The 22,180-nt window shown below is 54.8% G+C and overlaps 3 protein-coding genes across 9 annotated transcripts in view; 1 reads left to right on the top strand and 2 right to left on the bottom strand.

Annotated features, from left to right (window-relative positions):
• IRGQ (immunity related GTPase Q) overlaps positions 1-14,905 on the top strand; it is a 20,345-nt gene extending 5,440 nt beyond the window's left edge. The window contains exons 1-3 of one of the 6 annotated variants that reach the window (XM_036013012.1): positions 6,982-7,003; positions 8,514-9,045; positions 10,286-14,905. In XM_036013012.1, the coding sequence (XP_035868905.1) occupies positions 8,516-9,045; positions 10,286-11,600 (1,845 nt within the window). In that variant the 5' untranslated portion in view covers positions 6,982-7,003; positions 8,514-8,515 and the 3' untranslated portion in view covers positions 11,601-14,905. Of the gene's footprint in view, positions 1-6,981; positions 7,004-7,851; positions 8,235-8,513; positions 9,046-10,285 lie in introns of those variants that run through there. The other 5 variants (XM_036013011.1, XM_036013009.1, XM_028529656.2 and 2 more) reach the window with 5 other exon arrangements.
• On the bottom strand, positions 4,431-6,975 carry ZNF576 (zinc finger protein 576; the record flags this gene model as incomplete). Its single annotated transcript, XM_028530134.2, is given in 4 exon segments — positions 4,431-4,799; positions 4,801-5,041; positions 5,044-5,079; positions 6,870-6,975. Coding segments are annotated over 4 exon segments (636 nt in total), but the record flags the coding sequence as incomplete, so codon positions are not given.
• Positions 14,906-17,352: 2,447 nt separating the features above from the next.
• LOC114511058 (phospholipase A2 inhibitor and LY6/PLAUR domain containing) lies at positions 17,353-21,735 on the bottom strand. Of its 2 annotated transcripts, none has more exons than XM_028529676.2 (6): positions 21,381-21,735; positions 20,893-21,039; positions 19,816-19,932; positions 18,148-18,300; positions 17,777-17,920; positions 17,353-17,592 (listed from the first exon to the last, which is right to left on the bottom strand). In XM_028529676.2, the coding sequence occupies exons 2-6, from the start codon at positions 20,960-20,962 to the stop codon at positions 17,438-17,440; spliced, it is 639 nt and encodes a 212-aa protein (XP_028385477.1). In that variant the 5' UTR covers positions 20,963-21,039; positions 21,381-21,735; the 3' UTR covers positions 17,353-17,437. The 2 variants fall into 2 exon arrangements, with proteins under 2 accessions (XP_028385477.1, XP_035868918.1); XM_036013025.1 differs by lacking the exon at positions 21,381-21,735 and adding an exon at positions 21,290-21,333.
• Positions 21,736-22,180: the final 445 nt, after the last annotated feature.

The raw sequence follows: 22,180 nt of genomic DNA, 5'->3' as shown, positions 1-22,180 counted from the left end.
AGGGGGTAGCAGTTGGCTGGAGCTGAGTAACGGGGCATTCCCTGCCACCGTCATCTGGACCCCTCACGCCTGCTTGCTGCACTGACTTGTTACCCCTCTGGCCCCAAAGAGTGTTTGCATTTGATCCCTATTACAGGCTCTTAGACCAAAGCATCTTTCAAAACCCATACTTCTCATCCTAGAAGCCCCGAATCACAGAACCTGACGTTGATCCGCTGAGACTTTCACACCCACTGTAGCTTATACTTAGCATCATTGAATCTTAGAATCATCAAAGCAGAAACGCATGGCTCATTAAAACAACACGGATTTTATTTCCTGGGGCAGCGTGTGTGAGGCCTCTTCTGCCCTAAGGCAGGGCTTTCTTTCTGAGCAAACATGTAGAGAATGACCCATTTGTTAGCAAAAATCCATAAGGATCGTGAGAGCCTGGGACTCGAGACCCAGTCTGCTGCCCGTGGGGTCATTCCGAAGTTCCTCAGGCTCACTCAGAGGTAGGAATTCCCAAGAGGACTTACAGCACAGGGAACTGGTCACATGAGTGTTGCAAGGCTGGAAGTGCAAACACGAAAAAGTGAAATAACCGTGAAATGTGTCTGCAAGAAGTTCCCGCCCCCAGGACCGTGCTACAGAAACAGGTGAGGTGACCAGAACCCAACAGGCCACGTGTGGCTGGTGCAGGGACTGGTGATGAGGCACCATGGGCAGGTGCTTAAACCTCAAGAGAGGCACAGTGCCTTGTGTGAGCACAGAAAGGTGCTGGAGGGGTTCCAGCAGGAGCCCAGAGCCAGGCGAGACCCTTTCCCTCCCACCTTCCTTCTGCCCATACCTCTTACGGGTAGGACTTAAGGCAGCCAGCTCTCAGGCCGGCGGAGGCCAAGCAACGCCAGGCAGACACACAAAGTCAAGGGGTGTCTTTTGAGTGTCCTTGGTAAGTGCCATCCCAGGTGCCGGGGGTGAACAGTGAGGAAGACATGGCACCTGCCCTTGGGAGCTTGGAGTCCAAAATGAGGATGCCAATAATGAAATAGACAAGTGTGATGGTGACTCCAGGTGTTGAAGAGTGCTGAGAAAATATTAGAGTAACGGTTAAAGGTGCTACTTTAGCCAATCGGGTCAAGAAGGACCTTTCCAAGGAGGTGGCACATGCTGAGACCTGAATAATGAGGAAGTGGCCTTGTGAAATTATGGGTGAGAGTCCTCCAGGCAGAGGGCACAGCAAGTGCAAAGGCCCTGAGGCAGAAGCCAGCCTGGCATCTGTGGCTGGACAGCAGTGAAGACAGTGAGGAGGGAGCTGAGGTTGCTGAGTGGGCTGAGGCTCAGTCGTGATTGGGTTTTGAGGGCCTGGGTGAGGTCTTTGGAAGTTATTTAGGGGATTCCTTTGCAGGGTTTTAAATGAGCAGGGTGTAAGCTGATTTACATACACACAGGGGATGTTCTGTAGCAGAGACTGGAGGGGCATCCTCAGCAGGGGAGCAGTTAGGAGAGTAGGGCTGGGGGAGAAGTCGTCAGATTCTTCAAGAAGTGAGTAGAGTGCAGTTTGTGAATATGGTGGCAGTTGTGGTGACCCATGTTAGGTTTGCAACTCCATGTATTGTCCGGGTGGCTGTGTCTCATGGGGGGGACATCTGCAGTTTGGGCTGAAGGTAAAGATTTGGGAGTCACCTGTGATGCTGTGTGAAGTCTTGGGATCCCATGCCATCTGCAGTGTGGAGAGAACAGGAAGCCAGTGGGTACCTGGGTGGGCAGCTGTCTGTCCCAAGAACACGTGTGGGGTGGGATACTTGAGTTTGGGGCAGGGGAGGTGTGAAACACCTGGGTCAGAAACTTCTGGGCTTTCACCCAGTGCCAGAGGAAATGTTTGGTTTTGGTGAAGTTGGTATCTTGGAAACAAGTGATCCCCCAACAGAGCTCCAGGCTGGCCAGGCCTGCCCCAAACACTACGTGCACACAACCCTGCTAGAGGGGATCGTTCCCAGGGTGGGAATCCTGCATTCGGGCTCAGAGTAGGTGTATGTCTATTAGCTGGACAAGGGGTCGGCATGCTTTTACTGTGACAGACTACATGTTAGCTGTTTTAGGCTGTGTGGGCCATATGATCTTGGTTGCAAGTACTCAGATCCTCTGTCCTATGTGAAAACAGCCACACACAACATGCAAGTGAATGAGCATGACTGTGCTCCAATAAAACTTTATTTGCAAAACCAGAAGGCAGGCTGCATTTGGCCCTAGTTTGCAGAACTCTGCCTTAGGTTGTAAATTATGCTGCATGTGACAGAGGCCCAAACTAATGGCAGCTTCAGCAAGGTAGAGACTTATTTCCTTACTTGACGGTAGGGGAGTGGGTGTTCTAGGGCTGATATGATGGCTCTGCTGCGTGACGTTGACCAGGGTCCAGACTCCTGCTGTCTTGTTACTCTGCTATCTCTCCTGTTGCTCTCATGGTCCAAGATGCCTGGATATTCACATTCCAGGCAGGAAGGTGGAGGAAAAGAATGTTCCTTTCTGAAGCCTGCGGACTCTACCCAGGAATTTAGCCAGAACTCTGTCCGTCACATAGCCACAGCTAGCTGCAAGGGAATCTGGGAAATGTGGTCTTTGTAGCCACCATGTGCCTAGCTAAAAATTGGGAGACCTCCATCAGTCTACCACATCCATCCCATCTGTGGGCTTTAAAAACATCCCTCAATTTAAATGAACCTATGATTATTGTATACCATGCATCAACCATTGTCTCTAGGGGCAGGTAATACAAGGGAGTAAAACTGGCCTGGTGGGACTCAGCCAAGAGTGAGCTTTTCAAGAGCTGAAATAGGGTCTGAGTGGGAAATCTCCCAATGTTGGCCAAGCACAATAGGAAACAGGAGGCATCTCTGTTTGATTCCAAACCAGTTTCCTCACAGTGCTGGGGCGCTCTGCCCTGAGCTCCCTCCTTGTTATGCCAAGAGCCAAGGTCCACTCCACACATTGCCTGCTGATTCCAAAGAAAACCCAGAGGACTGGCTGTGAAAGACGTGGGTTTATTTAGACTTACATGTGCATCCGTGGCGGCCAGCTGGTGAAGTCTGCCCCAACCCAGGCTTTCCCAGCACAGGGATATATAGAACACAGGAAACAAAGCAGACTGGGTGGGCAGGGCGCTCATGTGCAAGCTGTGAGATCAAAACACTAGCTGTTTCCCCGCAGTTGTTTACAGTCTGGGCTCACATCCGAAAACAGTTTGTCTTTGCTCATTTCTTGACTGAGGAGCTGGCCGGGCTCCTGAGGTCGGCCTCACGGTCCGCTTACAAATGGCCTTCCTCATATTCCCACAGGGTGGGAGGGGGGCTGGAGCTTGGGGAGGGACCCATGTTCTCACATCCCGTACACCCCTCCCCGTGCCTTTCTTATGTATGCTGGGAATTCCTGCTGACAAGCCAAAGTTCCTTGTTTAGGTATCTGAATATAGAGCTTTTCTGTTTTTAGATACTATTTCTGTTAGCTTATTCATGCCATCTCACCTGCACGTATTAAATATTCCATGGCCAGAAGGGTACATAAAGTTATTTAAATGGGTAGTAAATTCCTGGGGGGAGGGGTAAACAAAGCCACCCAATGCCATGGCGCCCCCCCAAGTGGGAAAGGCAGGCAGAGTGTGGAAAGGAGACAGGGACTTGAACTGCTACTGCCACGTGACTCAGGATGGCTCCTTGACTTTGCTGTGCATCCCCAAAGGCCCAAGCTACTCCATGTCTGGGACTGATCGGGTGGTACTGGAGGCCAGCAGTACATCTTCCCTGCCCCCATTCGAGCACAAATCCAGAGCAGTTTGTTCCTGCAGCCCATGCCATCCATCCGGGAAGAATAAAAGGTGGCTCTGCAATCTGCAGCTACTTGTGATTTCAAGCTATTTATTTGGGAATGAGGGAGATACAAATAATTTTCCCTCTTTCTCATTTTTTAAAAATATGTATATATGATTCTAGATCACATATCTTGATGACAGCAATAGCACTGAATTTTTTTTTAAAGGTTTATTATTTTTAGAGAGGGAAGGGAGGGAGGGAGGGGGGAGGTGGGGGAGAGGAGAGAGAGAGAAACATCAATGTGCAGTTGCTGCCGGCCATGGCCTGCAACCCAGGTATGTGTCCTGGCTGGGAATCAAACCTGCAACACTTTGGTTTGCAGCCTCTGCTCAATCCACTGAGCTATGCTGGCCAGGGCCCTCTTTCTCATTTTTTAAAAAGACTTTATGGATTTATTTTTAGAGAGAAAGGAAAGGAGGGGGAAAGAGGGAGAAACATCCATGTGTGGTTGCCTCTCACACGCCCCCTATTGGGGACTTTGCTCGAAACCCAGGCATGTGCCCTGACTGGGAATTGAACCAGCAACCCTTTGTTTGGCAGACCAGCACTCAATCCACTGAGCCACACCAGCCAGGGATATTACTCTTTTTTTTTTTAAACAAAACATCTGACTATTGTCCGATTTCCCTGATTCCCCAAAGGCCTTTCTGTTCTCCAAAAACTGAAGCTCTAAATGAGAAACATCTTCTGGGCCCTACTTCTCAATAGCCCTTTGCCTTTCCTGGGAGGAAAGCAAATTCCAAGGGCCCATCCCATATCAGAGGAGGGTTCCACCAGCCATAGAACCCCCAATGCCCTAGGGAGGGCTGAAGCTGCACTCCAAGCTCCCCACGGGCATGCCGGATGTACTGTAGATGCAGCCCAGCTTCCTGGGCAAGGTCCTGCCCACACTCTGTGCAAGCACAGAGGCCAGGAGGGGTGCGGGCCTCACTCACCTGGCAGTGCCACCTCAGAGGCCTGACCAAAGGTCCTGCCAGTCAGAACAGGGGAAGGTGGGCTGAACAGTGGTGGTACAGCCAGCAGGGAGGGCCTGGTGGTGGGACTGTGGCTGTGCTGGTGGGTGATCGGGGCCTTGGATAAGAGGAAGGAGCAGCTGCAGGTGAAGCAGATGAAGAGGGTCCCCTGCAGCTTCTGGGCTGTGCTTGCTGGGTGCTCCCATTTCATGTGATGCTGCTGGAACTTGGAGTTAGCGAAGAGATGAGGCAGCGGATGCACTGCAGGGCGCCCATATGGTCTAAGGGCCGTGGGAGAGGTCGGGGGAGTCCGGCAAGAGTTTCCAGGACCTCCCATGCCCCAGGATCATGACAATTAACAGTGCTTATTATGTGCCAGACTGTATGCCAGGGCTGGACAGCAGTGCAGACAGATCATCACTGGGCCTGTTTTATGGACGATCAGACTGAGACTCAAAAGAAGTTAGGGTGCTCCCTATGAGATTAGGAAATGAGATGGAGTCAGGACTGGAACCCAGGGAGTCTCTCCTTCCACAAGAGCTATGTGATTAGAGCACAGCCTCTGCACCAGACCGGCTCTACTATTTCCCAGGCAGGTACAACAGCTTTCTTCCTGGAAAATGGGGTCATAACCATATCAGTATCTGCCTGATAGGGCTGTTGTAAACAATAAATGAACGGATTTATAGAAAGTGCTTAGAACACTTTACATAGTGGTTTGCAATTATTATTATAAAGGAAGGGAAAAGCAGCCCCACAGCCGGGAGCTGGCCTGGCACTCACAGGCAGACTCTGGCATTTTGTTGAATATAAACAATTCCACAGAGTGTCATCAGACAAGGCCATACTGACGGAATCAAGACACCAAAACTCTGCCATGACAGCATCTGAACACAGACAAACACGAACATTGTCCAAGCCACAAAAATGACCAGGCACCCCGTCCTAGCCAATATGAGTGACGGCGGCTGCCGTACTAGTCACAGCTTGTGCCTGCTGTGTTCCCCTGCCTTCTAGATGAGAATTACTAAGATAGCCAGCCACAGAGCTGCCAGGCTTCCTGGCACCATCCAATCCAGAGCAAAACCCCTGTTCCTGGAGCACTTCCCAACATCACCTACCACAAACCCAAATCCTATCATCAGTCCTTTGTACAAAACACTCCAGCCCTGGCTGGTGTTGCTCAGTGGATTGAGCACTGGCCTGTGACCCAAAGGGTCACCAGTTCGATTCCCAGTCCGGTACGTGCCTGGGTTGCAGGACAGGTTGCCAGTAGGAGGTGCACAAGAGCCAACCACACACTGATGTTTCTCTCCCTCTCTTTCTCCCTTCCCCTGTGTCTAAAACTAAAATAAAAAAAAATAAAAATTCTATTAATGAGATGATTTGAAGTGCCCCTATGGTATGTGTGCTTCCTCGGTGCGGTGAGCAATAAACCCATTTGTTGACTACAAGTGTGTTCCTGAAGGTTTTTTGGCTGGAGGGCACTGACACTGTGGCTGTCATTGTCACAAATACATGACCTCTCTTTGCCTCAGCTCCCTCCTCTGAAAGTGACAACCAATTTCATAGGGTCTGTTCGGAGGACTGAATAAGGTAGCGGGTGTTAATGTTCTAGCACATAGTGAGTGTTCAGTAGGAGCTGTTGGTACCTTCGTTACCCTCACGCTTTCCCCTTTTCTGCTGCCAATCCCTATAACAGCCCTGGGAGGTAAGTAATGGCAACCCCTTGTCACAGGGAAACCAAGGCCCAAGTCCCACTGAAAGTCTAGGGCATAGTTGGAAGTGGAACCTTGGGACTCCTCTCAGTTTCTGTTCTTTCCCAGCCACATCTCCCACGCTGAGCCCCTCCAGATGACACTTTGCCCCTCTGAACTGCACCCATTCACATTTAAGTGGACAGAGCAGGGTGGGGACATCTGAGGGTGATCAGGGTAAGGATGGGGAATGGCAGTTCCTGTTAGGGCAGCTCCTCAACAGGCAAGTCCCTGCAGTGCCCTGGACACTGAGATGCCATAGAAACCCTTTTAGCATCAGTTCCTGACCACACCCTCCAGCCAGCTGGACTCACAGATGTCAACTCCTGTACCGCAAGGACTCCTCTCTTTGGAAGAATCCTGCTGCTCCCTGGTCTCCTTAGGAAGCGGGTCCTCTATGGTGACTAGGGACCCCTCTGGTCAAGAGAAGTGCCTGCATGATAGAACAGTAAATCAAACTTAGTCATTCATCTGTCGCCAGCCTTAGAGAGCCCGCTTTGACACAGAGGCTGTCTTTGCCAGCCTTTGACCCTCCAAGATACCATGTCCTTGAACTCTAATCCAATGGAGCTCTTACCAGAGAAACTTCAACCCTCCCAAAAGATTCGACTCCCTGGGTTTGTGACTCTCCTTAGAGCCATCTCACCTGTGTGAGACCTAAGACCTACATTAAATTAGCTCTCTGAACTCAAGAGTGCGGAACCCTTGATCTCTGAGACCATCCTCGTTCCCGTCTCTCCCACGTGTCTTGGAGCAGGTAATGGTACCCATGTTTTAGCCCGCCTCTTCCTGGGAGACAGCGTTCTCTGACACCCTGTAACTCTTGTTCCACCCAGAACCCCCGCCTCCCACGCGCACTCTCAGCAGCTTCCCCTCAAGCAGGTCTGGCTGTCTCAAGCATCGACTTCGGCTCTCCCTTCTCCTGGAGGGTAGCCCAGGTCTCCGCTTTTTTTTTTTTTTTTTTTTTTTTTTTGAGGGGATAAGACTTTATTTGCCATTGAGTCCCGGACTCCCCTCGCGCCACGCTCAGAAGATCTTCACCGACTCAGGTCTCCGCTTTTTTTCCAAGCGGCAGAAGGCTGCCTTTCGTTGCGCCTGTCAGTTGCTGGTCACCCGGAGGGAAGCAGGGTAGGGCCCACCGGGTCTCAAGATCCCGGTGGTTTCCACGCCCTTTCTCCTGACGAGCCTCTTGAAGCCGAGCTCCCGAACTGCCGTCCGGCAGTTACACAGTCGTGCCCACTCAGTCCTGAAAATAACGGAGGGCGTCCTTCTCTGCACAGGGGCGCGTTATGATGACGTCTCGAGCCGTACAAGCCTAAGTTTACGGCGCAGACGTGCTAGGCGCTCCGCGTGCGCAGGCGCTCTCGCTTCATTGTTCAAGGTCCTGCGGCGGCCAGAGTTGGAGGGTGAGTTCCCCGGGACCGTTCTGCGCAGGCGCTACGGAGGGGTGAGTCCCTGCGATCACGTTTCCTAGACACACCCCCTTCTAAAAAGAGTGACGTCAGGTTAGAGCTCCGGGAACGCGTCTGGTGGTCCCCAAATCCCGGTGCTCTATCCTCTTCGGCCTCCGTCTGCCGACTCCAGGGGCGGAGCTTCTCGGAGGCTGACGAGCCGCCAGCAACTGTACCCTCTCGTATACCGGCTCTTTGCTCGGTTGGTGATTTGGAGGAGGGGTGCGGGTAAAAACAAGTGCGTCCCTGAGGGAGGAGGTGGTTGGAGGCCGGGTTTCTCAGTTTTTGAAGCAGAAGGGGAAACGCATCCATAAAGAGGACTGGCCAGGACTCCGGGGCCCTGGGGAATAGGGTCTAGGCACCAGATTTCTAGGTCCCTGGGAGTGACACCCGAGAATGGAAGGAGACAGGGTGGAGGACTGAAATCTAGGACGAGAGTGGAAAGACTAGGAAATAAAACGATTAGGTGCTCTCTGACCTCAGGCTTCCCCATCTCTTGCTTTGCAGCTATGCCTCCACCGCGGGGTGACGTGACCGCCTTGTTCCTGGGGCCTCCCGGCTCGGGAAAGTCCTCACTGATTGCAGCTCTGTGCAACAAGGATGTGGAGGTGGTAGAGATTCCCGATGGACGGCCAGACTCCGGGATCCCCAGCCTGCGAGCTGCAGGCCCCGGCCTCTTCCTGGGCGAGCTGAGCTGTCCACCAGCAGCACCGGGTCCCTGGGCAGCGGAGGCTAACGTGCTAGTCCTGGTGCTGCCCGGCCCCAAAGGGAACGATGAACCCTTGGCACCAGCGCTGGGGGACGCAGCGCGAGCCGCACTGGCCCGAGGAACCCCGTTGCTGGCTGTGCGGAACCTCCGTCCTGGGGATTCACAAAATGAAGCCCAGGCCCGAGATCAGATCGTGACCCTGCTGGAAAGCGCGGGGTTGGGAGCTGTGCCTCTCTACGTGCTGCCCGAGGACTGCAGCAGCAAAGAGGGCTGCGAGGAACTGGAGCGCCTGCGGGCGGCGTTGCGGAGCCAGGCGGAGGCGTTGCAGAGGTGAGCTGCTCGTTTCAGGGCGGGTTAGGGAGGGCTAGCTCTTTGTCTAGACCTCGCCCGCAGGTTGTTTAAGGTCTTCCGCCCCCCGGTGAATTTAGGGCAAACCTTAATGGGATATCTACTGGAGGCCATGCTCCTAAATCCAGTCCCGCCCCTCAGAGCAGATTTTGAGGTCAGTGTTGCTCCAACCAAGCAAGCCATCTGTGCTTGACCGTATTCTGTCATCTAGGCCCCGCACTAGCCAAGGGTCAGCTGGAGGTACTGACCTGTCATCCAGGTCCTGTCTCCTGTGAATGCTCTGAGGTCACAAGCCCCACTCCTTAAAGAGAGTTCTAGAAGAGGCTGGGACCTATCACCAAATACTGCCCCCAGGCAAAAGTTCGGAGAAGGGTTCACCCTGTCACACAAGCTTGTGATCCTCACGAATGTTTTAACCTGAAAACTTGTAGTCTCAAATCTTCCTTATTCTCCCCATCAGCTTGGTTGTCAAGTGACCCCAGTTGCCCTTTTCACCCTTGGTGAGCTTCGTTATTTCTGGGTGCCCTCCCCCACTGCCTTTCTCTCATCTCCTCTTGTTTTTGTGCCCACTTGCTGGCTATGTCCTGAATTTTCACTCCCAACTCCCAGCCGCCACATTTCATAGACGCCAAAATGAGGCTTCGAGAACCACAGTTTCTCCTCCAGGTCCACTGCTCTCTGTTTTCCTTAGCCACGTTCCCCTGGGAAGAACTAGTAGATGAGGCTTTTACCCCCATCTCTACTCCTCTCCTTACATCCAGTGTCAGGAAAAAGCCCTCTTGCTGACCTTGCCCACGTTGAATAGTGAATAATGCAGGCCTTTCGTGTAGTCTACAATACATTTGTGGTTCTGTCTTTGCTCCAGGCCCCACCCTCTGTTTTGCCCTGCCCAGAACGGCCTTTTCTTAACCTTGCAGGTTCCTGGGAACAGCCTCCTCACCCACACAGACTATTCCTGGGAAGACAAGCTAGGTGTGGTTCTAGGCTCTAACCTCATTCAAGCTGCCCTATCTTTGCTTTAAGCTTCTCCCCTTTATTCATAGCCCTGGTTTCTATTTGCTGAGCCACCAGCCAGCCCTCTCCCTTTCCTGCTCCTGCCTTACTAAGGATTATTCAGAAAGCTCCACCCTTGTTGTCATAGCCCAACCCGGTCCCCCTAGCTCAGCTCTTGGGCCTTTAGCCTTTCTTCTGCCTTTGACCCCATCCCTTCCTGTCCCTGCAGGCTCCTGCCACCGGCTCAGGATGGCTTCGAGGTACTGGGAGCAGCTGAGCTGGAGGCTGTGCGTGAGGCCTTTGAGACCGGTGGCCTGGAGGCAGCGATGTCCTGGGTTCGTTCTGGCCTGGAGCGACTGGGCAGCGCGCGGCTGGACCTGGCCATAGCTGGCGCTGCTGACATGGGACTTGTGCTGGATGTGCTGCTCGGGCTGGATCCTGGGGACCCAGGTGCTGTGCCTGCTTTGGTGGCGCCTGTGGGGCCCACGCCCTACCCTGCCCCAGAGCGCCCCAATGTGGTGCTCTGGACCGTGCCTCTGGGCTCTGGGGGCAGCGCTGCCGCCCGCCACCCAACCCACTACGACGCCCTCATCCTCGTCACCCCTGGGGCCCCCACTGAGGAGGACTGGGCCCAGGTCCGGCCCTTGGTGCTACCTGATGCCCCGCTGGTCTGCGTGCGAACAGATGGCGAGGGCGAAGATCCGGAGTCTCTGGAAGAGGAAAAAGCAGAGAAGTCCCTTGGTGTCGAGAGCTTGGAGAACGCAGGCGGAGAGGGGTTGGAGAAACATGTCACTGGATCTCAAAAAGCAGGCGATGGGGGAGTTTCAGAGAAAGCAGGCAGGGAGGGTTTGCAGCAGGTTGGCGCAGATGCGCAGCAGTCTGGCAGTGGGGACACTGGGCGTGTGGCTGCCTGGAGCCCAGAGGACGAGACCTGGGAGGTGCTGGAGGAGGCACCGCCGCCGGTGTTCCCCCTGCGGCGAGGCGGACTCCCAGGGCTTTGCGCATGGCTGAGGCGCGCGCTTCCCCCAGCCCAGGCAGGGGCGCTGCTGCTGGCGCTGCCTCCCACGTCCCCGCGTGCAGCCCGAATCAAGGCTGCCGCACTCCGGGCTGGGGCTTGGCGCCCGGCTCTGCTAGCTAGCCTGGCGGCGGCCGCCGCACCAGTACCTGGGCTTGGCTGGGCCTGTGATGTGGCACTTCTACGCGGTCAGCTGGCAGAGTGGCGGCGGGCACTGGGACTCGAACCCGCAGCGCTGGCCCGACGCGAGCGTGCTCTGGGCCTGGCCCCTGGGGAACTTGCGGAGCGGACGCGCTTCCCTGGCCCGGTGACACGCGCAGAAGTGGAGGCGAGGCTAGGTGCGTGGGCCGGGGAGGGCACTGCAGGGGGCGCAGCTCTGGGTGCACTCTCCTTCCTGTGGCCCGCGGGTGGTGCAGCGGCCACCGGTGGCCTTGGCTACCGCGCTGCGCATGGCGTCCTGCTGCAGGCGCTGGACGAGATGCTGGCAGATGCGGAGGCTGTGCTGGCACCCCTTGCGCCTGCTCAGTGAGGGGTGGGGTGAGGGCCAGGGCTTCCAGGGTGCTCTGCATGCTGGCTGCTTGGCTCCGCCAGGGGTTGAGGACTCCACGTCCTGTTTAGAGGAACGGGGTTGAGGGGTCCAGACTCTGGCATAGGATGTGTGGGTCTTTGAGATAACAGAGCAGGTGTGTGGCCACTCTAAATCCTGGATGCCTAAGGGAGATGAGACTTCTAGTCGTCTAGGTTCCTGGGTTTTGAAGGGGTATAGAACCTCGGGGTCAGGACTCCTGATTTCTGTGGGATCACAGGGCAGCACCCCCAGACTTGTGTCTTGAAGGGGGTTGGACTTCTAGAAGGGGATATATCTTAGTTGCCAGGGGAGTAGAAAGTGTGTATAATGGACATCTGGTCGTCCAGGGATCGGGGGGGGGGGGGGGGGGGGTTCAAAGCCCTGATTCCTGATGGCGAACGTCTTCCTCGTGCTGGGTGCTCCAGGGAGCTGGGACTCTTGGACTTATGAGCCACAAAGGGTTAGGGATAGGATAGGGGTGTGGGGTCTAGGTTTTCTAGGGGGAAAAGGTCTGCACACAGCCTCTCAGTTCCTCAGGAGGCGGTGGGCTTTGAATGTTCACGAGGCGGGGGGAGACGGGGCACTCTCTGGGGTCTCAGGCTCCTGGCTCCCAAGAGGGCTGTGGGCCTTGGTTCCTAATTCCTGGGTGGTGGGCAGTCTGCTTCCAGAGGAGGGAACGGGTGGCTGCAACAGAGCTAGAAATCTTTTTGGTGTCTTGGGGAGTATACAGATGTTTAATATTTGCTCCTAGTGGGGGGAACCTGGTGACAAAGACCCATTTCCCTGCTGTAGTGGGGAGGATGGCCACACAGAAATGAGGGGAGAAGGCAAGGGGGGCAGAGTGGGCCCCAGGGGCAGCCAGACACCAGGAGTAAGACCGTCTGGGTATGGAAGGGCAGGAACCCATAGCTCAGAGGTATCTCCTGCAAATCCCTAATGGATTTCGGTCCTGGAAACTGCCCTTCTCTCTGTGACTGATTGCTCCCATGTCATAAGTGCTGAGGAGCTCTCTGGGGAGTCTGTTCCCCTCTACTGTGCCCCTTTAGCAGTTTCTACTTTTGGACTTGGTTTCTTCTGTCATTAAACCTGAACCCTTTCCAGCCCTGATACCTGCCTTTCTGGAGAAGCAGCTGTACGGCTGTACTAATCCCAGTGTTTCTGTGTTGGCTCCCGTGGGTGTGCTCAGAAAGCGCTGCCTTGTAGTGTACACAGAGGCTGCAGTGAGCAAGGGACCCAACGGACAGCGGGGCGGGTGTTCCTGCCTGTGGGAACGTGCCACAAGGCAAAGGCGGAAACCACAGTGCCTGGGAGGTTCTAGGCTGCCGCCTGCGTGCAGAGGCACAGCCATAGGACACAAAATTCTTTGGTGTCAAAAACAGAAAGGGGGCGGGGGGCTGAGAGGCCATCCAGCAGAATCCCTTTTACGATGGTTGAGGAGAACAGAGTCCAGAGAGGGCAGGCTCTAGGCCCAACAGCACACAGCAAGGCCCTATATGGTCTGGCCCCTGCCTGTTCTCATTCTCTGCCCCATCCCATACCCCAACCAGCTTGCTGGGTCTTCCTTCTGATGCTTGAGTGGGCCACCTTGGGACCTGCCTCAGGACCTTTGCACTTGCTGTTCATGCTGCCTAGAATGCTCTGTGCCTGCCCTCCCCCCGCCACCATTTCCATGAGTGGCTCATTCTGTCAGGTCTCAATTCAGAAGTTCCCTCAGAGAGGCCTTCCCTGAGCACTCTAACTTCAGTAGCTCATACCTCCCGCTGTGCCCCCCCCCGCCCCACCATTCATCCCAGCAGATTAATTTTCCTTGTAGCAATTATGACTATAGAGAATTATTTATTTACCTATTTATCAGCTATTATCCCCTTGTCTCTCTTGGTCTCTACTATACCCCCAGCACCTAGAATGGTACTTGACACACAGTAGGTGCTTTGTAAATATTTTATTTCATTAGCCAGTGGCAGAACTAGGGCTGACATGTAGATTGTCAGCCTCTTGCCACACAACAGGGAAAAAATTGAGATGAGGGGAGAAACAAGCATCTAATGGCAGACATAGTGCCTGTCGGAGAGGTGATGGGCCTGGAAAGCAAGCACAGCTTTGCCATCGTCACCCTGGGTGACTTGGACCAGTGCCTTATTTTCTCTTCTGTGACATTTCCTGTGACGGCCGCAGGCAAGGGTGACTGACCTGAGGCACAGACACGGTGGGCGGGGGGCTGGCTACCCATCCCCACCTTGAACTCCTATCTAAGCAGAGATGGCCAAGATAGGAGAAAGCATTTGGCTCCACTGAATGGCTCCAGGAATTGCGAAAGCTTTCAAGCCTCAGGGGAATGAAATTCTATCAGTACAGCACTAGGGTCAGATGGTCCTGCTGACTTTGGGGGTGACCTTGGGCAAGTCACCTGGCAAATGGTATCTACCACACAGGGTTACTGTGAGAATTCAGTGTATGTACCCAGGTACACACTGCAGCCCCTTCTGAGAAGCCTGGCACACTGGGAGCTTGAGAGGTAGCCTGTGTACCCTTGCCCACACGCCCTCAGCCCCGGGCAGCACCAAGATGGCTCCAGTCTGGGCGTCTTTGTTCACAGGAGAGAATGCCCTCCTCTTTGCCGTGTTGACACCTCCTCTGATTTGGTTCTGTCTGACCTCACTCCCCTGCTCCCCATTCCCTCTGCCCCTATGCCAGTGGGGTTCATGCCAGAGATGGGACCTGGGAAAGCAAGCCCCGCCCCGGTTTTGTTTGCATGCGTCTCTGCTGTTGGGAGTGCTGATTGTCTTACTGTATATAACTGTGCATTGGCACTTGTGTGTGTCACAGCTACCTTTTCAAGTGGTTGTCTTTTAAGTCATGACTTTTAATGACATTGACTTTTAGACTTTGTGGAGGCATAAGGTTGCTAGTGAGGCACCTGTCTGTGGGAGCATCCAAGTAGAAAACACTGAGTCTCCCTTTTGGACAGATCATTGGCTGCCATTAGGGTGTGTCTGCATGGCACCTCCAGGCTGGAAGACCCTCAAAGGCAAGAATCCAAGAAAGTGTATGATGAATCTTGGCGTTGCCATTGGTCAGAAACAGAACAGGCACAAAGAACTGGAGCGATGAGACATCTCATCATCCGAGCCAAGTTTCCTGCATTTCTGCATAATGATGGAGGGACTTGTGTCCACTGAGGTGGAGAACCATGAAAGGACGAATCAAGGGTGTGGCTGGCCTGCGTTGCTGTTTGGAGGAGTGAATAAAAGTGAGTAGAAATGTCATTCTGTGTCTCTTCTTTTGGGATTTGAAGGGAAAAAAAGATAGTTGGGATTTTAACTGGAGCTGAAAGCCTGGCCTCCTGGGTCCAAGGGAGGGGGGGGCCAAGGGTGGGGACTCCTGGGTCCGAGGGAGGGGAAGGACAGGGGGGCTTCTATATAAGAAAGACTTCCTTGGACTGGAATCAAGAGACTTTATCTGTATTAGAGTTTTGCCTCCCTGGGGGTTGGGGTGGACCAGTGACTGTTTTGACCTTGGGGACTTGTGATGGTAAAGCATCTTTGATCTGGAAGCAGCTGGGCGCATTAATGCCTCCAACTTGTTCAGCCTCTCTGTAGCCATGCCATTAGACGGCCCTTCTCATTCTGACCCTAGACCTGGCCATGCGGTCTGCTGGGCCACTGGGACAACAGGAAACACGGTGCAAGCGGAGGCTTGGGAAGCGCTCATGCACTGGGGCTTCTGGGGACCCCTGCCACCGCTGCCATGTCAAGAAGCCCCAGGTAATCTGCTGGACAATAAAGAGATGTGGCCCAGTCAGCTTTGACACCCCAGCCTGCAGCCAGCCAGCCCTCTGAAACAGGGCTACCCAGCTGACGGCAACCAGACCCAGCAGGGACCTGCAGAAGAACCATTCAGCTAATCCAAGACTGAACTGCTGACTCATAGAATCATGAGCAAAATCAAAGGTGATAGTTCTAAGCCACTAAGGTGGTTGGTCATGTGGTAAAAGGTAACTAATACAGGCTTGTTCCCTCTCTCTGTGATGTGGTCTCTCTTCCCCCTCAACACGACACAATAAATACAATCTGAAGTGCTGCCACTTTTAGCTGTGTGACCTTCAGTGTGACATCCCTTCTCTGAGCCTCAGTTTCTCTCCCTGAAAACAGGAATGGGAATACTGGAGCCCATCACATGGAGCCATGAAGACAAAATGAGGAAGTGCCCCTAAGAGGCCACGGTGGCCATGCATGCTGCTCATGGAACTTGTCGCTGCCTCAGGGCAGAGTGGCACTTCCTGGTCCACACGCCGTTTGGTGGGGCCACGTGGCCAGCTCCATTCAATGAGTTGTGTTAATTCACTTCTGAACCACAGCATGTAGTCACCCAGGTGAGACTTTCCTATGCACAGAAACGGGCAGTGTTCGGTCAGTGGCGGCTCATGCCGGTGATGAACAGAACACCTGTGGACGGTGCCAGACGTGTGGGACCGGGGTGAAGGAAGAATCAGCCTGTGGTGACTTGTTTAGTGAATACCATTCCTCTTCCTCCCACTGGAGTGGGAGGAAACTTCCCTGCTCCCGAATGCTGGCTTTGACCGGGTGATTTGCTTTACTCAGTGGAACGTTAGCAGCCCTGACCTCCGCAAGGGCCTTCAGTGCACTTGGCTCTTGGGCTCCTGTGATCTGCCACGGAGCCACTGATCCCAGGAGACTGTGCAGCCCTCAAAACTTGAGTCTTCCTTCCAACACGAGAGCCAAATCGAGCCAATCCATGACCAGAAGCAGAGCTACCCTAGCCACCCACAAATGCTTAAGAAGAATGCTTGTTGTTACAAGTCTGTTTTGAAATGCTTTGTTACACAGTATTATTGCACGTGAGTTGACTAATACAACTTTGTTGTTGTAAACCACTGAGATCAGGGACTTCTTTGTTACTGTAGCATAATCTAGTCTGTCCCGATCCACAACAATGTTTATTAGCACCTGCCAACCAATGGCCGTTTCACTAAGTGGCACCTATTACAGTGATGACTATTTACTCAGACTGTTGTCTCTACAGTCACCACTATCTTAAAGGTGCTAGGCACTGCATAAGCACTTTTTTAGTTTTCTTTCATTTGACTCTTACAACAACTCTAAAGTTTGTTACTATGGATATCCACATTTTGCTGACAGGAAAACTGAGGCAAAAAAAGGGGAGGTGACTCAAGAGCAGCAATCACAGCCTCTGGCCTCTGACCCCCCGCCCCCAGCAGTTTGCCCCAAGGCAAATGACATTACCATGTGTGCTTCAGTTCGTCCATCTGTGAAATGGGGATACTGATAGCAACTTCGGAGCTGCTGTAATTATGAAAAATGAAGTACAGCACAGAAAACATTTAGACAGGGGCCCAGCAGGGAGTAATCCCTTAATGAGCTCTGACTGGTGTGGTTCAGTTGGTTGGGCGTTGTCCCAGACTCGAAAGGTCCCCAGTTTGATTCATTCAGGTCAGGGCACATGCCTGGGCTGCAGGTTCCCTCTGTCCCTGGTTGGGGTGCATGCAAGAGGCAGCCAATCGATGTTTCCCTCCCTTCCCCTCTCTCTAAAAATAAATAAATAAAATCCTTTTTTTAAGGTAGGTTTTTCCCTCTCTTCCTTGCAAAGAGGGGGTCCCTAAGGTTGAGCCTCCAGCTTCGTACAACCCACCTCCCCGAGATGCATCACATCACAAAGACTTGCTAGGCTTGCATGGTTAATCTGCTTGCTTTATAGGCACAAGGGGAGCTGCACACTGAGGACAAACGGGGAACTCGAGCCATACGTTCCTCAGTTCCTCACTCGGCTCTGCCAGGGGGCTGGGGGGCGGGAAGGCAGTCTGCTCGGCGCAGGAAGTAGAGGTAGGAGGCTGAGGGCACCTCTGCCCCGGGCTTGGTGTTGCAGGCAGTCTCTGTTGCACAGCCTCGGGTGGCAAACTTGGTGTTGATGATACCTGGGAGGGGAATTTCAGAATGGACTCGGAGCCCCCAACCCCTCCTTCCTCATGACCTAAGAATCTTGATCCTGCTACCTCCTCACCCAGGCCTTTGGGGCCACCATCTCCCCTAGAACCTGCAAGCATGGGCTTCCAGTTCTGGGGTCCCTGTGCCCTCCTCCAGAGATCCAGGATCCCTCACCAGCCTGCACGTTGCCAGCGAAGTAGATGCAGTGGGTTTCCTGGCCAACACAGCGGGCCACCTGGGTCCCCGGGCACGTCTCATGGAAGGGCACGATGCAGGAAGGACACAGGAGGCCATTCTCAGTGCGATTGTTCTGGGGAGCTGGGCGTGAGGGTGGGGTATAAGGTGCAAAGAGATGTTAGATCCTTCCCCCAAACTCACCGGAACCCTGGGGGGCAGTGGCTGATAGTGGGCACTGCATTTACGGGAGTGGGAACTGAGGCTCAGCAGGCAGGGTGCCTGCCCAGTGTTCCTGCGCACAGATCAAGGGTGGGCTCTCAGGTGGGCTGGAAGGCCCTCCCCCCATGCCGGGCTGCGAGGGCACTTACGGGGCACGGAGCCGCGGTTGCAGCCGTCGCTCTGGCAGCAGTTCGTGTTGGACACCATGTAGTCCCTGGGGCCCATGGTGGTGGACACGAAGCCCGAGTAGCAGTCGCTGAACTTCATGCAGGCCTTGTAGGTGTTCACAGAGTGGTGGCCCTCTGCAGGGTGGGGCCGGGGGAGGGGGCTGGGTTCTGGGGGCCCCGCCTGGGGTCTCTCCCCCCCAGCTCCCCCACCCCATGACTCTCTAGGACAGCCTCTTCCACCCCTCCTGAAGCTGTACCCCCTTATCTGCCTGCGGTACAGTCTGGATTGGTGGATTAGGTAGCTCTCCTCACCCCTCACCTCACCGCCCTAGCCACTGGTCAGCCTGTGGTGGTCACTTGCTGTTCCCCATTGCCAAGCCGGGCCTGCCTAACACTGCCCCTTCCACCCCACAGCCACGCCACAGCCACCCTCTAAAGGTTCTGTGGACCATGGTCTTTCCCAGGTCGCCCACTGCTGCCCTGCAGCTGTGTGAGATGCTGGTTTCCAGTCTTCCCGGGTGAGGAGGTCACTTCCCACAGACCCGGCCCTCACACCATCACCCTGTAGCACTCCCGGTCTGTCTAGATGGTCTCTCCCAGACCTGCGACCCTTCGGCCCTTCGGCCCACTGTGCCCTCTCTGCTACCCCCAGGTCTTGCTGTAAGTGGTCTCTTCGGGTCTCCACCGCCTTCCCTCCTCCCGACATGTGGTCTCTTCCAACCCAACTGAAAGGTCTCCCTTTGTCACCCCACCAATGGGTTCCCACCCCATAATTTCCTCTCCTCCCCCTGCCCCAGGGTGTGCAGCTCCTTCCCACAGGGGAGGTGCGTGTCCCTTCAAGCCTTTCCGGCCTGTCTCCCACCTGCCAATGCTGGATAGGTGAGTAGGGCGGCCTGCAAGCTCTCTCACCTTCCTGACATGCCCCCTCCTGCCGGATCGTTCCTACCTGCCACGTTGCCCTCCATCTGCTGTCACAGCCTTTCGTTGGCACACCGCACACCATATCGCGCCCCCCCCCCCCCCTCTGTTCTCTCCCATTGCTCCCCATCTCCCCTATTCTGTCTCAGGCCTGGGATGTTCCCTGCCATTTAAGCCTTCCCCTCTTCTCCATTCTACTCACCAGCCTCCCCTCTGCCCCATCTCTACTTCTCTGCCTGCTCTGGGATTATCTTCCTTGTCCTTTTATTTCTCTCCTGCCACCCCAACGTCATCCCTCCTCCTTCTCCGGTGGGAGAGGTGTCTTCCAGCCCGCACCATCCCCTCGATCCCTGGGGTAGTCCGTTTCTCCTTCCCACCCGCAAGGCCCTGTTTACATTACTCCCAGCCCACCCCGCCCCTTCCTTGTCCTCCATCCACCCCCCACCTCCCGCCGCCCATTAGATTCTTCCCCTCTCACTACTTGCTGCCCCGTCGTGTCCTTTCCTCACCTCCTCCTGCCTGAAGAAGCCCCCGTATCTGCCTCCCACCCCCACCTTCTCTTTTGGAGAGTCTCTTTCAGAAATCCCTGACAACAAGGATTTCTATAGCTCCACTGGATTCAGGTCCCTCCATCCACCTCCAGACAGTCCTCCTCTCCCCTGTCCGCCCACCACCGCGATGGTCCCTGCCCGCGCCACCCGCCTCCCTGGGACTGACGCTCCGCGCTCTTACTGGTGCTGGACTCCCCCACGATGACCACGCAGGCGTCCTTGCCGGCCTCGCAGGTCTTCATTTTTCCGCGGCACGTGGGACCGGAGCCCCTACACACTTCGCAGCTTAGCGGGCACCCTGCAGGGCAGAAGGAGGGCCAGGCTGTGGTCCCGGGTGGTGTGGGCTAGTGATCCCGGAGACGCCATCGCGGGCAGGGGCGGACTTTCGGGGTCTACGGGAGGAGGGACGCGAGTCTCCCCTTTCCTGGGCGGGGCGCTGACCGCTCGCCAGGGAGCTGTCCAGCGCTCTACCAGGGACGCGCTAATGATGCCAGCAAAGCTGCTTCCTGGGGCGGGAAGCGACTCCACCATGAGCCTGTTCACCTAATTACAAGGCTGTTGACTTTGGACGCTCGGGTCCTCTGAGAAAGCTCGGGGACAGGGAGGGGTCCTGGGGGAGGTTTCCATGGACTTTTGTGAAGCTTCCAGCTGGTTCTTGGGTGTGGGACCCTCTTTGGAGGAGCCGTGTGCATGCAGGTCTTGTAGACAGTAGGAGCTCAGGCAGGGGTCTGCACCCCCGTTCAGGAAGGAACAGCGAGAACCAGAGGGCTGAGGGTATGGACCCCTTCGTCCTGACAGACGGGGCAGCTGGGGGCCCAGACCCCTGGGACCTGGGGAAGGGGGCCTTGCCGGAGCTCCTGCCTCTAAGGGAGGAGGGGCCGGGGACTTGAACTCCCGAGAGTCCAGGAAAACAGACCTCTCCCCTCCACTGTCTTGTTTTGTTTTTTAAAGATGTCCCTTTGTAGTCATTCCCTCATTTTCTAGAATTCAAATATCTTATTTTGAGACCCCTCCTGAGGGACAGAGGATTCAGAGCCCACCCTGTCCCTTCCTTCTTTTCTTAGAAATCCAATCACAACAGCCTTTGAGCTTTACCTCTCTTGGGGTCCCAGTCTTTCTCTTCCTTTAGCCTGTGCCTTCATCATGAACCTGAATTCCCAGGACACCTCCTCTTTCCTTCTGGAGGACCTTGCTGAATGCTCTCTCCTAGTCCTCTCTTTCCTGAGAATCCCAGGAGTCCAAGCCTCTGGTCACTTACCCAGACCCAGCAGGGTGCATAGCAGTGCGAGAGCCAGCAGGAAGGTCCTCGGTGTCACGGAGGGCCTCATGGTGTGTGGCCCAGCCGTCCCTGCTTCCCAGCACTTATAGGAAGCTGAGGAGGGGCGGGTCTGGACCCACCTTCACCCTGGGGTGAGAAATAGCTGAGGTAAGATCTCCTGGGCAGGCCTCTGTGGCTCTGGGTTGGGGAGGTGGAACCAGAATCCAAAAGGGACAAAGGCGTCTTGTACCCAGCCCCCTCCTCCACAGGGACCCCAGGAGTCCAGCCTTCCAGTCGCCTCTTCCATCAGGACCCAGAAGGGCACTTTCTTGTTTTTTCACATTCCCCTCTCCTCCCTTTTTTTCTGGCCTGAAGCCTAAGCTCAAAGCCAGGTCACCTAATTCCATGTAGGGGTAGAGAGGCTACAAAGACTGACTCCCCTTCTCCTGTCTCTTCCCAAGGAGGCACCTGTGTGGGTGGGGCCCTACCTGGGAGCGCCCAGCATGTCCAGGCTCGCTCTGCCTGCGAGCTTTGTCTTCCTCTGCACGGGCTTGGTTCATACTCCCTGTTCTGTGTCCGGGCCGGCTCCATATCCTACCCCCGTGGAGCTGTACCTCTGGGTCTCGCGGGGACCTAACAGAGGGGGTGCCTGTCAACCCGTAGGGATGGACGAGGCAGGAAGGAGATAGATGCGCTCAGGTTCCATTGGGAAACTGAGGCGTGGGTGGAGGCACTATAGGCTGGGTGTGTGTGTCTGGTTTGGGCTCCTGCTGTGTGTTTTATTTAGGTTTTTGACCCACTCTCTCCTGGCCTCAGGAAAAACCCTGACAGAGATCTGAGATTTTTTAAATCCTCATCCGAGGATATGTTTATTGATGAGAGAGAGAGAGAGAGAGAGAGAGAGAGAGAGAGAGAGAGAGAGAGGGAGAGAGAGAGAGAGAGAGAGAGATTTGGAAGAGAAATATCGATAGGTTGCCTCCCGGACGAGCCCCGAGAGTGGACCGAACCTGCAACCTTTCGGTGTGTAGGGCGACGCTCCAACCTGCTGAGTCACCCGGCCAGGGCGAGATCTGATAATTTTTTTCTGTGTGTGTGATGAGCGGGAAGAGTGTAGCTGCACAACCATTGGAGTGGATCCTGCAGCGGTCGGCTCCAGGCTCTCGGCAAAAATCCACTCGGACTTGCCTGCGTTTAGCTTTCTAGGCTCCAGTTTGGGCGGTGACTGTCTCGTCCAATGAGAATGGCGAATTTCTCCTAGGGACCAATCCCGAGAGCGCTCCTGTTGTTA

This window comes from Phyllostomus discolor, chromosome 12 (assembly GCF_004126475.2).
Source record: "Phyllostomus discolor isolate MPI-MPIP mPhyDis1 chromosome 12, mPhyDis1.pri.v3, whole genome shotgun sequence".
Lineage (NCBI taxonomy): Eukaryota > Metazoa > Chordata > Mammalia > Chiroptera > Phyllostomidae > Phyllostomus > Phyllostomus discolor.
This window is presented reverse-complemented; position numbering and strand designations above follow the sequence as displayed.